The 14,433-nt window shown below is 38.0% G+C and overlaps 1 protein-coding gene across 9 annotated transcripts in view; it reads right to left on the bottom strand.

Annotated features, from left to right (window-relative positions):
* The window catches only part of MAGI2 (membrane associated guanylate kinase, WW and PDZ domain containing 2), a 754,276-nt gene that overhangs the window by 523,155 nt on the left and 216,688 nt on the right, over positions 1-14,433 (bottom strand). For all 9 annotated transcript variants that reach the window (XM_040595989.1, XM_040595988.1, XM_040595990.1 and 6 more), the window contains exon 2: positions 692-808. In XM_040595989.1, coding sequence (XP_040451923.1) covers positions 692-808 — 117 coding nt within the window. The remainder of the gene's footprint in view (positions 1-691; positions 809-14,433) is intronic.

Raw genomic sequence — 14,433 nt, 5'->3', positions numbered from 1 at the left:
CTGTCAACCAAGTAGATCTGCCGTGAAAGACACAGCCCTGACAGTCAGACAAGGCTTACGTTACTCTGCTTAATTCCACGTCTACTGCAGAAATAGGTGGCTAATGTCAATAGCTATAAAAATTATTTTAGAAGTTTCAGAACATTTCAGAAACAGACACCATTGACTTATGTAACAACAAAAGAACATGTGTGCAAGACAATATGAACTTTGATTGCCATGCCTGCTGCACCTAAACAACAAAATTTCCTAGTTTACATGTTTCCTCTGTTGCCCTACTGTATTCTAAACCCCAAAGTATTATTATGTAAGGTATAAAACTGTTAAACACAAGGCAGATCAAACTCTCTGTCTGACATCAATTTAACCAGCCCATAAACCTCAGGGTTTCTTTTCCTTCAAATGTGTGCTTTCTGAAACTGCAGAATTAAAAATATTATTACTCTAGAGCCACAGCTTTAAGACTGCAACTTCAGAAACACCATGCATTTTCAGAAATTAATTCAGCATTACACAGTTTGGTTTCTCAGCAACAACGCAGAACACATGAACCAAGCCACAGACCTATTTACAGGAGGACTGCTTCATCTAGAGTCCACCTCTTCACACATTACAAATGACCTCAGCAGCATTAATTCAAATAATCTGTAGCCACTAAGAAAATAGATTTGTTCATCCCCACCCTACTCACATGGCACTGTGCGGAGGTAGAGATTGTCTCTTATGATCTGCTGGAGCTCATGGTCTACCGAACCCTTCTGGAACCGTAAATTGAGGTAGTGACGAAGGTCCTTATCAACAATGCCTCCTGTCAAGGAAAAGACAAATGAAAGCATGATTTTAAAATATATTGCTTTGACGGAAGCAATGAATCACTTGTAAAGTCTCAGTGGCTCATTTTCCTTCATGTTTCTGTCACAATGGATGACAGAAGCACAAAGAGCTTTCTGGTTAAGGCATGCAGTAGGTATAATGTTATTTAATATTGGTAACTGTCAAGGTTAAAAACAGTTAATGACAACTAAGTGGCCAAATCTGTACAGTTCAGAAAATACATACAGGATTATAGTCAGTAGGATCAATTTTTTTCTATACAAAACTGGAACATGTCATTATTATACCTACACATATATCCAAATGACACATTATTACATATTATGTTCCCCATGACCTTGTACCGATTTCCCACATGCTTATTAAAACAAAAAATCTTGGTTCAAAATGTCTTTGAAACCTTCGGTGTTTTCAGTCCAAGTGTAACCAGAATGAAATGTAGCTGTAGTTAATGATCATAAAATCATAAAATACGACATAATCTTTTGTGTTATTTATTTCTAATAGTACTCATATCTGAAAAAGGTACTATAGCAAGCAAGGGTACACATCTTATTTCTACTACTGAAAAGAGTCATTACTAATATAACGCCTTAGCATAGCACTGCAAAAATGGGGGGAAAACAGTTTAAAATCCTCTATTTGCCACTTTCATTACAAGTTTAGGATGAAACATCTTAAAATATAGTTTAGCCACTGCCCATTGTCCCAGGTTCCACTATTAAAGGCAGGCCTATCAATCTAATCCAACATGATTAATAAAAATGTCCTGATATAGTTCCTCTCCATTTCTTTAAACTTTCACATTTCTTTTAACCTTGAGTATGGATCATTTTTATAATTATGGAAAAAAGTCCATAAATAACTCAATTTCTTCATTCTCTGAAATTCTGACATAAGGAAAAAATATAGAAAATCATTACTACACTGAGTTTGGGCATATATTCTCAGCAAGAAAAATTGTAGGCAGATAGATCCTTAACTTGTTGCTTCACACATTCGACCTTAAAACATTTTTTCAAACGGCTTTTGCTATTGAAACCTTTGCAAGAAGCCTTATTGACAGACTGCATAAAGATTTTCCTGTAAAAAGGCACAAATAACATCCCTACCTAATTATTTGAAAATCACCGCAGAGCATAAATAGCTGTAAATTAAAACATTTCTCCTTACAGCTATTCCTATCAATCTGCCAATTACAAGTCCATAATCTTATTATTGCTGCTTTCTGTCAATAACTTCAAAACCTTTTGTTCCAGGTTTTTAAAAAGCTCATAAATAATTATTCTCATGTTTAGCTAAAGGCAAAACCACAGCAGACTCTCATAATCAAAAGAAGAAAAAAAAAAAAAAACCCAACTCATAACAGACACAAAGAAATACCTGTGTACCCAGTTCCCAGAGGCTGAGAACTTCCATGCAGATCTCCAGTCTTCCAGGATCCCAGCTGAGCCACTTAGTCTACTACTTTGGTACCACTAACATTGTTTCTAGCAACGGGCTCTGTTTGCAGACCAGAACATCCTCACTCCTGCCAATTTCTTATGAGATTTCAGAGGAGGTGAGGGCTAGAGGAGGCTGCAGAGAGATGCTCTGCTCCTGATCAGGATCAGCTGTCCTTTCTGACTGGCTGCAGAGAGTAAAGGTCCTGCAGCTCTTGCTCTTCTCACTCTGATATACAGGACATGCCCAGTGATGCAGATGCTTTCTGGCAGCCTCAGAAAATGCCAGCTCGAGAACAACAGCTGTAGCCTGCCCGCTGACAAAAACCTGAATCATTCAACTTACGACACAAGTAAGTTTAGGAACCTACACAGATTTCTGACCCTCAAAGTGCATTTTTTATTTACAGCTTTTTGCTTCGAGCATGGCCATTTACTTCACCATGTGTTAATGAATGCACTAAAACCTCCCAAGCACTTAATAAAAAGAGTAACCTGATATTTTTTGCAAATTGCATATTCCAAACTAGAGCATAAAATATATATATTTACAAGAAGAGATACCTATAGCCTTCTATTTGTTACATACAGATTCAAAAGCAAAAGTTTGCAACAGAAATAAAACCTGTACACAGTGCAGAGGAAAAAAACTTACCAGCTTCCAAGCAAAAGGGAAACATTTTTTTCTTAATATCTGAGTATACACTGCAACATTAGCAAAGCTAGTTTAAAGAGCAGTCAGATGAACTACAGACAGCACATGTACTATTACCAAACATTCTTCTTTGAGTCATTCTGTTTTCTGACCCAACGTTTTTCAAATCTTAGGGTACAAGCAGCCTTTTTTTTTAGAATCTGGTAAAGCAATGAATTTTACATCCTGGCAAGTGTAAAAGATGAAGTAGTTTGAGAATCCTGAAAAGCAAATAGAATCTTTTTAATTCATCCTTCCAATTGTCATTCTTCTGCTTTTCATCCCTAAAAAGCTCTGTTGTTTTACCTGATGCTTGTCAAAAGCATACTTCACTCCAAATGTGTTTTCCAGGTATCTGTAGTACCCGAGCTTTTCAGCAGCCTGATCCTTTTAAATTACAAGCATAACAACATCTTGACTGCTACTATGGGGCCATAAGACTTTCTGCAAGAATCTATAGTGAGTTGCAAGTATGTAAACCAGCCTTGATTTAGCAGCACTGAATTAGATCTTGTATTATAGACTATATAAATCAGGAATAACATGAGTAATAACAACAGGACTATGTCTTCCAAAAGGCAGAAATAACAGGCAGAAAATGTTATCATTTGATTTACTCTGGAGGGAAAAAAGAAACTTAGTGACACTGTCAATAAGTTCATAGAAAAAGAGGCAGAAATAAACTGTTTTTACAGGCAGTAACAATACTCCACTATTCAGTGGTCCAATCCAATCCAGTAGACATGTGACTGACTTGTTTTCCATAAAATTCAACTTTCCTTTATTTTGCTTTTTTGCAGTACACTGAAAACCATTTACATGCTGGAAAATCCCTGACATGAACCTAAGCCCTTAGTTTTCTATTATTCCCAGCCAGCACACAGTGAGGAGCTCGAAACGATGCTGAGGGGCTGCCAGCACCTGTCACTTGGTACCACCAACCCCACCACAGCCGCGCAGCGGCTCACGAAGAGGAGCTCAGGGAGAACCAGCTCACGAAGGCCACATCCTGCTCGCTGTGCACGGCATGAAAAGGAAGAGCTGTTGTGTGTCCGAGGCATTATACAGCACAAGCTTTAGAAACCCAGACCCAGAGACCATAATTTAAAACGTTTGTTGGCCGCTGCCATGGGAGGAGGCTGACAACTGCACCATAGAGTATGCCCTGGCTTGTAGCCATGCAGGGCTTTTTTCTTTTTTTTTTTCTCCCCCCTGGCTTGAGGCCTATACTCCGTTTCAGTTTCATTTCACTCCAATGAATCCCATTGCTTTGATAGCTTGGAAATATAGGATGTGAATTAAATACTTCCAGTAATAATCTCTTGCATAATGTATGCCTGGTTTAGGTACAGCTACCAATCATGATGGCAAACTCATAACCGTGACTGAATTTGATTCCAGAGGTTATAAAATTAGATACACTTGGATGAACTAAAAAATGCTCTGTTTGCATGTTATACTTAAGAATTTAATGAGCAAAGTATATCTTTTTACAGTGTTTTAATGTATTTCTATCAAGTTTCCTTCCCTTTATAAAATGAAGTAGCAAAGTCCAGTCAGAAAAGAAAGAACACACATACAAAATGGTATTGAATAGTGTGTAGCTCGTTAAAAGATTCAAAACTGAAGAAGATAATTGCCATTTCCGAGAAAATGACAGGGATAAAGGTTTATAATTTTCTCTAGTCCTAAACGTTGTAACTGCTTTTCTGTAACTTTCTATTCAGTAACTCGCTGATGCTGCACCTGGAGCCCACTCTTGTATTTCATTTTTCAGTGAAAGACTACTTGTAAACACAAATGTCCCTCTTGTTCTTACCATGTTAGCTCTAAATAATTTATTTCCTACCCTTAACACAATTTTTGCGGTTATAACTTCTCAACAAACATTTCTGAGTATTCACCGATTACTATTTTCTCATCTTGTATCATAACCTTTCAGCAAATTGACTTTCCAAAACCTGATGTGGTAAATTATTTGTTTTTCAACAGTATAATCAATTGCATCTCAGCCAAGAATAATTTGCCTTAGATATTTTATTTGCTGGGATTAAAATTTAAAAGATTCCTGTTTCCCTGGGTTCTATAAATATTCCTGATTAGAAATATCTATAAGTAAGACTCACATCTAGATTTGCATCTGTACACAACCTGTGTCTGAGGAAAATAAAGGAAATATCTCAGGACCTGTACCCTATGAAAAGACAAGCTTATAAACTTCTAGTACAAGCTGCCTCCCTTCTTCTGTTGCCCTGCTTGCATCAGCCTGTCTCCCCTTGTTTTCACCAAGCTCCCACTCCTGACTGTAACAATAAGACATGTATTTGGCAAACTCGAATGCCTTGGTGGACCAGGTTTTCACCAGCTTCAGTAGGACTATTGTACTGGAGAGTCTCACCCCAAATATTTACTGAGGTGCTACCTGAAACTTTGCCTTAATACCGTGGTATGCCCCCGTGGGCATATGACAGTATCTCAGGTTTCTTCTGCACCAGTAGAAGATACATAGTTCAGTGCATGCTAGACTAACTTATCTTTCATCATTCACAGATGATCTAACTGACCACCTGAATTATTTAAACCAGATATTAGGAATATCTGCTCTATTAGTTCTTTTCTCTAGTGATAATATAAGAGAGGCTTTTTCCCATGAAACTGGACGTAAGAAAAATTTTTTGGGTGACTGTCCAGGATATAGCAAGAAGATCATAGCCATCGTAAATAAAAAGCTGTGTACATGGTTTAATTGATCATTTCTGACTATTTTTTTAAATGGCTCCCTAAGAATTCAGAATATCTGTAATTATCATATACAACCCCTTTCAGTCATCCCCATCAATTCAGTGACACCATGGCCACTTATCCATAAAGACTCGATGAATTTTCATTCCGGTATATACAACCTAACCCGAGGTGACCTGTAATTCCCCTCTTCCAGCCTTGCTCTCCAGACCCACACAGCTCTAGGCTGGTGTGTGCACAAAAATCAGCAATGCAGGCTTGAGCAGCAGCGAGGGTCTGGCACTAGCCAGCTGTGAGAGAGCCTGTGCCAGCCAGGGCTCCACAACACACTGGCCAATACAAATTTCTCACTGTGAGCTTCCTAAAAGTAACTGAAAAGATTTTAAACATAAAAAAATATTAACTGCCACATCCTCTCTTCTCTCAAAGTTTCTCCAAGTGGTTCTCTCAGGAGAAGAACATCAGACTTTTTTTCTTCCATAGGTTCAGTGATATTTTTTTGCATTAACTTCAAAAAAAAACCTTAAGAAAGCATTCATTAATGATGAATTGATGATTCTCATTACTCATATGAATTGCAAAAGTGTTTGTAGCACAAACAATACTTTTAAAATAAATTAAGTATGTCTTATCTTAGTACTGGATCAATAAAGATGTCATACATTTAACATTTCTGAACCAGTAGGAGATGGTCTGCTTTAATAATTTCTTCAACTGGCAAAAGTAACCAGAAAAATCACTTTTAAGTAAGAATATGAAAATTCCAGTATCAAAAATCTCAGTTGGATTTTCTAAGCCTTTGTTATTAAAATACAGCCTGCAGCTAAGCCTATTATTTAAGGGAAATTATTCTCAACAAACCTATCCAGTTCTCAGAGGAGTATAAAGGTGAGTGTTAGCATTTCACTAACCATCGTACATTGGGCATATTCAACCCTGGAATTTCCTTCAGGTTTCCATGTAAAATATGAACGCACTGTAACAGCAACCTGAAAGCAGTACTAAAAAGGTTTAGTAAATTATAAGGAACATGTATTACATTCCAGTCATTAGCTGACGACTACACATTTTATTTTTAAAGCCTTCCTATCCCTAAATTAAAGTGTGTGGGTCTTTTTGAACTTCTGCCTTCCTTCCACCACTACCTTCAGCCAAGTCTGCCATCAGACTTATCCGCAAAGTCTCAAACCATCAAGTTTGAGCTATCATCATTGTGGAACGTGTGGCAAGATGAAGTGTGATGGAAAACCAAGAGGGAATTATGCAAGAAAATTAAGACTCCTCAAGAAGAAAATTAATTTCTTTCTTACTTGGGACTACTCCAATAAATTCAATTTCATGATCTTTTACTGAAGATCTAAACAAATTGCAAGAGCAAAGGCTTTGGAAAAATGTACATCTTTGAGTTCTTATACGTGCCTTATATGACGAAAAACAATTTAAGATACAGTATACTGACGGGGAAATGGCCTTCTCTTTTATAGCCTTTTTTTTTTCTTTGTTCATGGATTATATTACTAGCCTCTTTGCTTATTGATCTTTTATATCATGTATCATATACATGTGTATTATATTTATCGCACATTTACACTTTGATCCTTAGATATACCCTTTGATTTCTCCCTCCTACCATTTTAAATTCAAAGTTTTCAAATACAGGAGTGTAGTGCTTACAGGATAAATTCCATAGGGATGGTACTATATACAGACTATAGATTGTATTTAAAAAGCCCAGCAAAATCTAGCCAAACAATGAATAATTTTCTCCATGATGAGAATTCATATTTGGATGTATATCTCTGTACAAATATGTAATTCCCTAATCTCTACAGGCAATGTATTTCACCAGCTCTCCTCAGACATGGAGACAGGCTGAAGTTTGCATACTCTTTGATCTTCACAGTGGAAAAAGTTTCCATTTTCTCTTTTGCTGGGAAGGGAGGAACCCTCACTGCCTAAGGACAACTTGGGTTCAGTTCACCGTTGGGTTACACTTGTCCCTGCAGTACCTTCTACCCTGGCAGTCCGAGTAAGGATCAGATCAACAGGACACCCTGAAGCAGCGATGAGACCAGCAACACCAGGCGTAGACTGATCTTTGGAATACTGTGAAAGCACATCATGCCCTGGATTTATTTTCTTGGATTGGGGCTAACCTTAAACCTCTGTTTGAAATACGAGACCCAAGTGTGCACCATGCCAGAAGCAAAAATGTGGTTTGTAATGATACAGGGAGACTATATCAGCAGCTGAGCCAAACTCATCTGCGCTCTGTACCGTATTTCAGACTACTGAACTTCAGTTCTTATGGCAATAGTAGATCTCCAGTCCTTGTGGCTGGAAAAACAGCCTTCCATTGTGACGCCAGTTGCAGCATCTTCCAGAGCCTGCTGGCAGCATGCAACATTGACCTTGAGATAGGCACTCCCAAGTCAACCTCAAAAAACTGCCATTTAACTAGTAAAAGCATTGCGTAGCTTTGCTATTTAGAGGTACTTGGTTTTGTTCTCACCCAGCACAGCTCTTGGCTGGAGTTTCTGGGAAATACTGTGATTGGTAAAAAGAGGAAAGTTTGGGGCTCTTTGCTTTGAGAATACTTATTTTTTATTTGGTGTTCTAGTTAGTGAGTGCATAAATGAAATAAAAAATTATGTTTGAATACTGCCTGCTTCTCTACAAAGCCTGTCTGATAATGAACTGCCTTTTACTCTGGTTTTGGAATTTACTAAAGCTAATTATGAAACAGCTGTTTGTAGGTGCCTCTGGTATAATACTGATTTGATTGATAATTTACACACAAACATTAATGATTGCTACTGAGATATTCAAAAGGCTGTGACTGCTCCTACAAGTCTTACCTTTACAGATGTTTTTGACAAACACTAAATTGTAAGGGATTATACATTTACTTCCAAAGTGAGAATGTAAAAAATGACACTCAACCTGCGCAGTCACATATAGCCCAGCAAGTCTGCAAGGACAGACTTCTGCTCTTGAAATGTGAATGTATTTACAGAAGTCTCACTTCAAATACTACCTGGCATTCACATGTTCCCACTCACAGAAATCTCCTTTGATTTGGTCAAAGGGTACCACAACAGAGCTTGAAACTTGTTAAGGCCCATGTTTGTCATGACAGAAAGGTCCCGACTGACTTCCGCAAGAACGGTTGGCAATGGAAATAAAGCAGCTTATTGGTATTCTTCTAAAGGCAAAACCTCTTTGAAAATTGATGGCACAAAGACGAAAACCCATAGAATAAGGTTAGTAAGAGAACAACTGTAGTGTAGCATACTGAAAACATTTGAACAGAACTAATAAGGCTGGATTTGGCTTCAGAAAAACATTTATATTGTTATTTAGGCTGCATAAATTGCCAGGAAGCTGTTTTGAATTCTAGGAAAATCCGCATCACCCACAAATGTCCAATAGCCAAGTTGACTTAAGGGGGGAAAAAGGCATAAAGATGTAAGGTTCTATTTTTTAACTGAACTACAGTAAATATTTTTGTGTGTATATACTTGGAAAAGAATACCCCACGCTTCTATTCTGTGTGCTGCCTACCGACATGCTCATTAGAAAAAAACACGATTACAAATCAACTTCTCTGAAAAAGCTCAAATGCAACATTAATCTCTGATACATAATAACGGTGATAATGTGGGGCTCACTCATTCTGCCTGGGTACAAATTAAGCATCAATCACTGTGTCAGTTTAATTCTCTGTGCTGCAAGGGTGAGTCACCTAACACTGAAACCCTGCAACCTCTCTTGGGGTCATCTGGTGGAACAGCAACTCTAACGCTCAGAACACCTACAAGAAGGGCACGTTCAGACAGTATACGTCAGGAACCAACCACACACATCTCACCTGTACCCAAAGCCACCCCTGCTTTCCACATCCAGAGCCTCTAGAGCCCTCTCTGTGCTCGCCTCTGAGCTGCCTGCTCCTGAAACTCTGTGTCAAGAGCTACACAGAAAGATTGTTGGTCTTCAGGAAGAATCTGTTGCAGGTTTTATTATTCAACCAAAAGTAGAACTTACAATAGTATGTTCAAAATTGTCTTACTGTGAACAAACACTCTCCTGTCATTGCTTTGCAATGGGCAAAACAAACTCCTAGAAGTAGGCAGCAATTGCTCCTCACCTTTAATGGAAAAGTTACTGTTCTGTTTCATACTCTTTTTCTATGAATACAGCAATACAATTGCTCATCTTCTAGGGACGGAAATGATATTTTTCTCTAATACTCTTAATTTTATCTTCTTTGTGGAAGACAACTGTGATAGAACTTTGAGTTTGACATGTATTTGAATAAAATATGAAAGACTAGATTGGAATAGTAGCACAGTTTTACCAGACTTGAATTATTTCAAAGGTATTTTACTGAAATCATAGCTGCACAATTTTAATTGCTTGAGACAGAGACTTACTTTCCTTACTTCTGGAAAAAATATTGCCATATTAATAGGCTGTGAATTGTGTGCTGACATTTTGTAAAAAGAGAAAGATTAATCCGGGTAAAAAAATCCCAGTAACACACAATTTATGAGGGAAGCCAGCTGACAGAAGCTACCATTGTGTAAGTTCTAATAATAGTTACAAAATATGATTTAGGTTGGTATCTGAATCATGGGAGCCCAGTTTTTTAGTCTTTGCAGCATCTCAGTCTGAACCCATAATGTACCGTGAAAAATCACTACCATAATACATTACTTTCTGGCTTTCCTAATAGCTTGCTGCATAAATAGCAGAACACCATTTTGCAGACTTTATACTCACGAAACTTCTCAGCAAACTCGACTAGCAATATATAAACTGAACTTTGAAAGCAGAGTTCACAAAGTTATTACTAATCTCTGAGACTGAATTGCATATACATTATCAAACGTATAACCTTCACCCAAAAACTATTTTCCTGATTCAAATGTCATGGCACTCATATGAAGTCAAAGCAAAAGGAAAATGCTGAGAAAAACTTAAATCGGGAGGTACTTAACAGCTATTTTTCAGTAATGGAAAATTAAGACAACATAAAACATGCAAATAAGCCTGAGGTCAAAAAGGTGTTCTCTGGCTTGATACACAACACAGTACTCAGCATAAATAAGTGGCATGGTCTTCTCTGTTTCATCCCTGCATGATATTACTTTCAGCCTGAAGTCCACAGTGATACCACCTTACACATGTCACCCAAGTTAACCAGGGTTGTGCCCAGCCACTAACAGAACAGAAAAATTCTCAGCACATGAACCTAAATGAAAGTCATGCTAGAAACTGAGCAAGTGATGCTCTTTCTAAGCCAAGTGTGGGCAAACGCCTCCGCATGTGGGGCTCACAGGACCAGTGGATGCACTATTCAGTTCTTGTAGGATAGTGTTGAAGTGTTGATACATGCTACATGCTAAGAAACCTGCATTTCAGTCAAGACAGAAGAGCAGATTAAGTCAGTGGAGTATTTGGAAATTTCTGGAATGGCAGTTACAGTACTAATTGAACAGGTCATTATTAGACTTACATCAATCAGAAAGTAAGTAGACTAGCAGTGGACATAATTAGAGCTTTACAAGAAGACTGCACTGTTAATCCCGTTGAAAGTATAGCAGGCATATTTCTAAGGCTATATATTATCTAGGTTTTCATTTTTATCTGGCTTGGAAATTAGAGCCTTTAGTTAAAAAGTTTTCTTTCCAGCCTGGGGCAGGGGGTGCATTCTCTCTAAGGCATCCAAGATGGCTAAATATTATATAGGTGACTGTTAGAAAAAAAAACAACAACTGTTAAAATGTATATAAAAGTCAGAAATAATACACAAATTCACTATAAAACTATTTTCTTAAAAAAGCTAACTATACCTAGAAAAATCTCTATAAGAAAGGATTTACTGTTTAAAATGACTGCATAACAATGCATAAGTAATCCTATTTTCTTTTTTAAAGACATCCAAAACTTCATCATCCTTAGTTTGTGCAGTCTTATAGAGCAATTAATAATCTTACAAGAATAATTAATAATTTGTAATTAACATTAAGAAGTAAAAGACTGGTATAAAGAATAAATTTTAGTTTGGGAAAGAAAAGTGAAGGTATTAATAAGGCAAGGGGGTTGCTTGGTTTTGACGTCAGGTTGAAAGAAGCATTAATTTGTCAGTGAAACACCTTATATCGTGACAAACCTGTCGCAGCGCAACAGAATGACAGATAATAACTGTTACCTTAATATAAAACCCATTCAGAGTATTTTCTGGCACCATCCATCACTCTAGGCAAGCTTTGAAGATGTACAGTAAAAATACAATCAAAGCAGTCTAAATTTTGGTAAAAGATTCAGTCATATTTTTCAATATGAAAAATGAAGATGAAGTTGTTGAGGCCTCAATAGCCCTGTGCAGAACCACACATTGGGTTTGGCTACAGAACATCTCCAGAACAACTCTGATGTTTTGCCCCTACTTAGGCAAATCTACCAATTAAATCCAGCAATGTTTGTCATAAAATCACTCAGCTACAGGTATCAGGACATTTCAGATCAGAACTACTGCTGTGGGTCAAAGCTCTGGGCCATTACACTTAGTAGTCTGTCTCTGGTAAGCATTTTGCTAAGGCAAAGGAAGAACAAGAACCAAAGTGCCCATCAGAGCCTGGATGCTCCAGCTGCTGCAATGTGGCAGGGCAGCCATCCTCTCCAATTCTGCCTCTGGACCACTCTCACTGAGACTACAGTTCCTACAGTCCCTCTTTTTTCCACATATGAAAACCTTCCTACTTTTTTCAATGAGAAATCAGCAGGATAAAATTCAAGCAAACAAGTAACTAAATACCAAATACAACAGAGATCTGTAGGTGACCAAGAAAATTACTTCCACGTACTTACTGCTGACAGTGTTTTCTATGTAGCAACAATATGGTTTTTCACTTCTAGGCAGGGACACAGACTGTATGAACTCACATCTCTGTATCAGTCACCCGTAACACATCCCCAGCACACAAAGACAGGTAGTATCAAATAAGCTTGCTCTCAGAAACAGGTTTGATTTTTTAAATAAAAGAAAGAAATTCTTTATAATATCACTCAATAAGCACTTTCAAATTACCCTGCGTTGCTACGTCCAGCCAATAAAACAATGTTTTTAGGCAATCAAAGGTACCTTTTGTGTAGTACAGTACTTGAGCATGAAAGGCAGCACTTGGTCATGGAGCACCGAACCAGCTGCTCAGAGCACGAAGAAGCTGTTATATTCTGGGACAGTCTCAGCTGGTTAGCTGAGTCCCCTTGTGTTGATTTAATTAGCACTGCTGGAAAATGAAAATGACCGAAAGAGACACTGTGTGTTGTGCAAAAATTACACTGTACAAAATATGTGTGCTTACATAATTTGTTTCAACAAAGAAATAAAATGCTCTTGTTCCCAGGAGCTCTGGGCAGGCAGATGGTGGGCACTCCAGCAAGATCATGCACTTCGCCGGCAGAGATGTGATGCCCTCAACCTCTGGGGAAGAGACTGCTGCTGCACTTCTGTAATACCCTGGTTTGCTGATCCACAGAACAAAACGCAGGATTACAGCTGCACTACAATTGCTCACTCTGTATTCCCAGAAGCAGGAAGGTGTCACAACAGGGGACAAAAATGAGATGACAGAGTTCTAGGTTCACTTTGTTACCCTCCAGGCACATTGCCCCCATGGCTATGATCTACTGGACTGAAATCAATATAGTCTGGAGCTCAGAAGTATGCTTAGTTGTTTCATACAGAATTTATTACATTTTCACAGTTGTTACTTAATTAAAAGAGAAAACTAGTGGGCTAAAACCATGGGACAACAAAGAATTTGGCAAGCCACTGAGGTGTGGATTAATAGCTACACATTTCCAGCTTTATCTGTGCATGTTGAGGTCAGTATCAGTGGGCATATGGCACAAAGCCATTAAAAGTGCCTCAGATACAAATATTGTCAAGGAGGATGTGCCTGTAATTTCACCTGCCTTTCTCTGTTGATACTTTGATACACATCTCACAAAATACTAGATTCGTACTTTCCCAATGCCATTTCCTTCTTCTAGTGCTACAGACCCAATATACAAGTAAGCTTTACACCGTGTAAGAAATGCCAGCAGCTCCCTGCCCCTCCTTCACCCACCCCCCCCAGCTTGATATTAATCCAGCATGCAAAGATAATGGAGAGATTTATGTTTTAAATCAGAAAGCTAATAAAAATTTATCTTTCTATAAGACTGCAATAAAAAAAGGAGATTAAAACAATAAAGGGCCAGATTCTTGGATCCTTATGCAGCTATGGTAAAGAAAAAACTTCTACTCATCTCATGGATTCTATTCTATACACGACTGAAAGGAAACACTAACTTCAGCAGCTGGCTTTAATTATTTTACCTATACCTGTTTTAAAACACTACTGTGAGGCCTTCTAGGACATATACTGATGGACTGGGTCTCATATGCAGAACACTACTAGTGTGCAAGCTGAGTTGTTTACTCACCCTGTACTAATAAGCTCAAATAATGCTTATGCCAGAATGGGTCCGCATTCAGATTTTGGGGTATAAGATGTCAAAGCAGAGAAAACAGAGATGCACCCAGAAGGTTATATTTAGGGAATCTGCAAGCCTCTTGGTTGCTTTAGGAAGACAGACAAAGGATGATAACACAGGAAGAAAAAAATTACTTCTCTATGCATATTTCATGCAATAAATAAACTGTATCAT

Source organism: Falco naumanni, chromosome 5 (assembly GCF_017639655.2).
Source record: "Falco naumanni isolate bFalNau1 chromosome 5, bFalNau1.pat, whole genome shotgun sequence".
NCBI lineage: Eukaryota > Metazoa > Chordata > Aves > Falconiformes > Falconidae > Falco > Falco naumanni.
The sequence above is the reverse complement of the archived record's forward strand: the minus strand, read 5'-3'. Positions and strand labels throughout refer to the sequence as shown.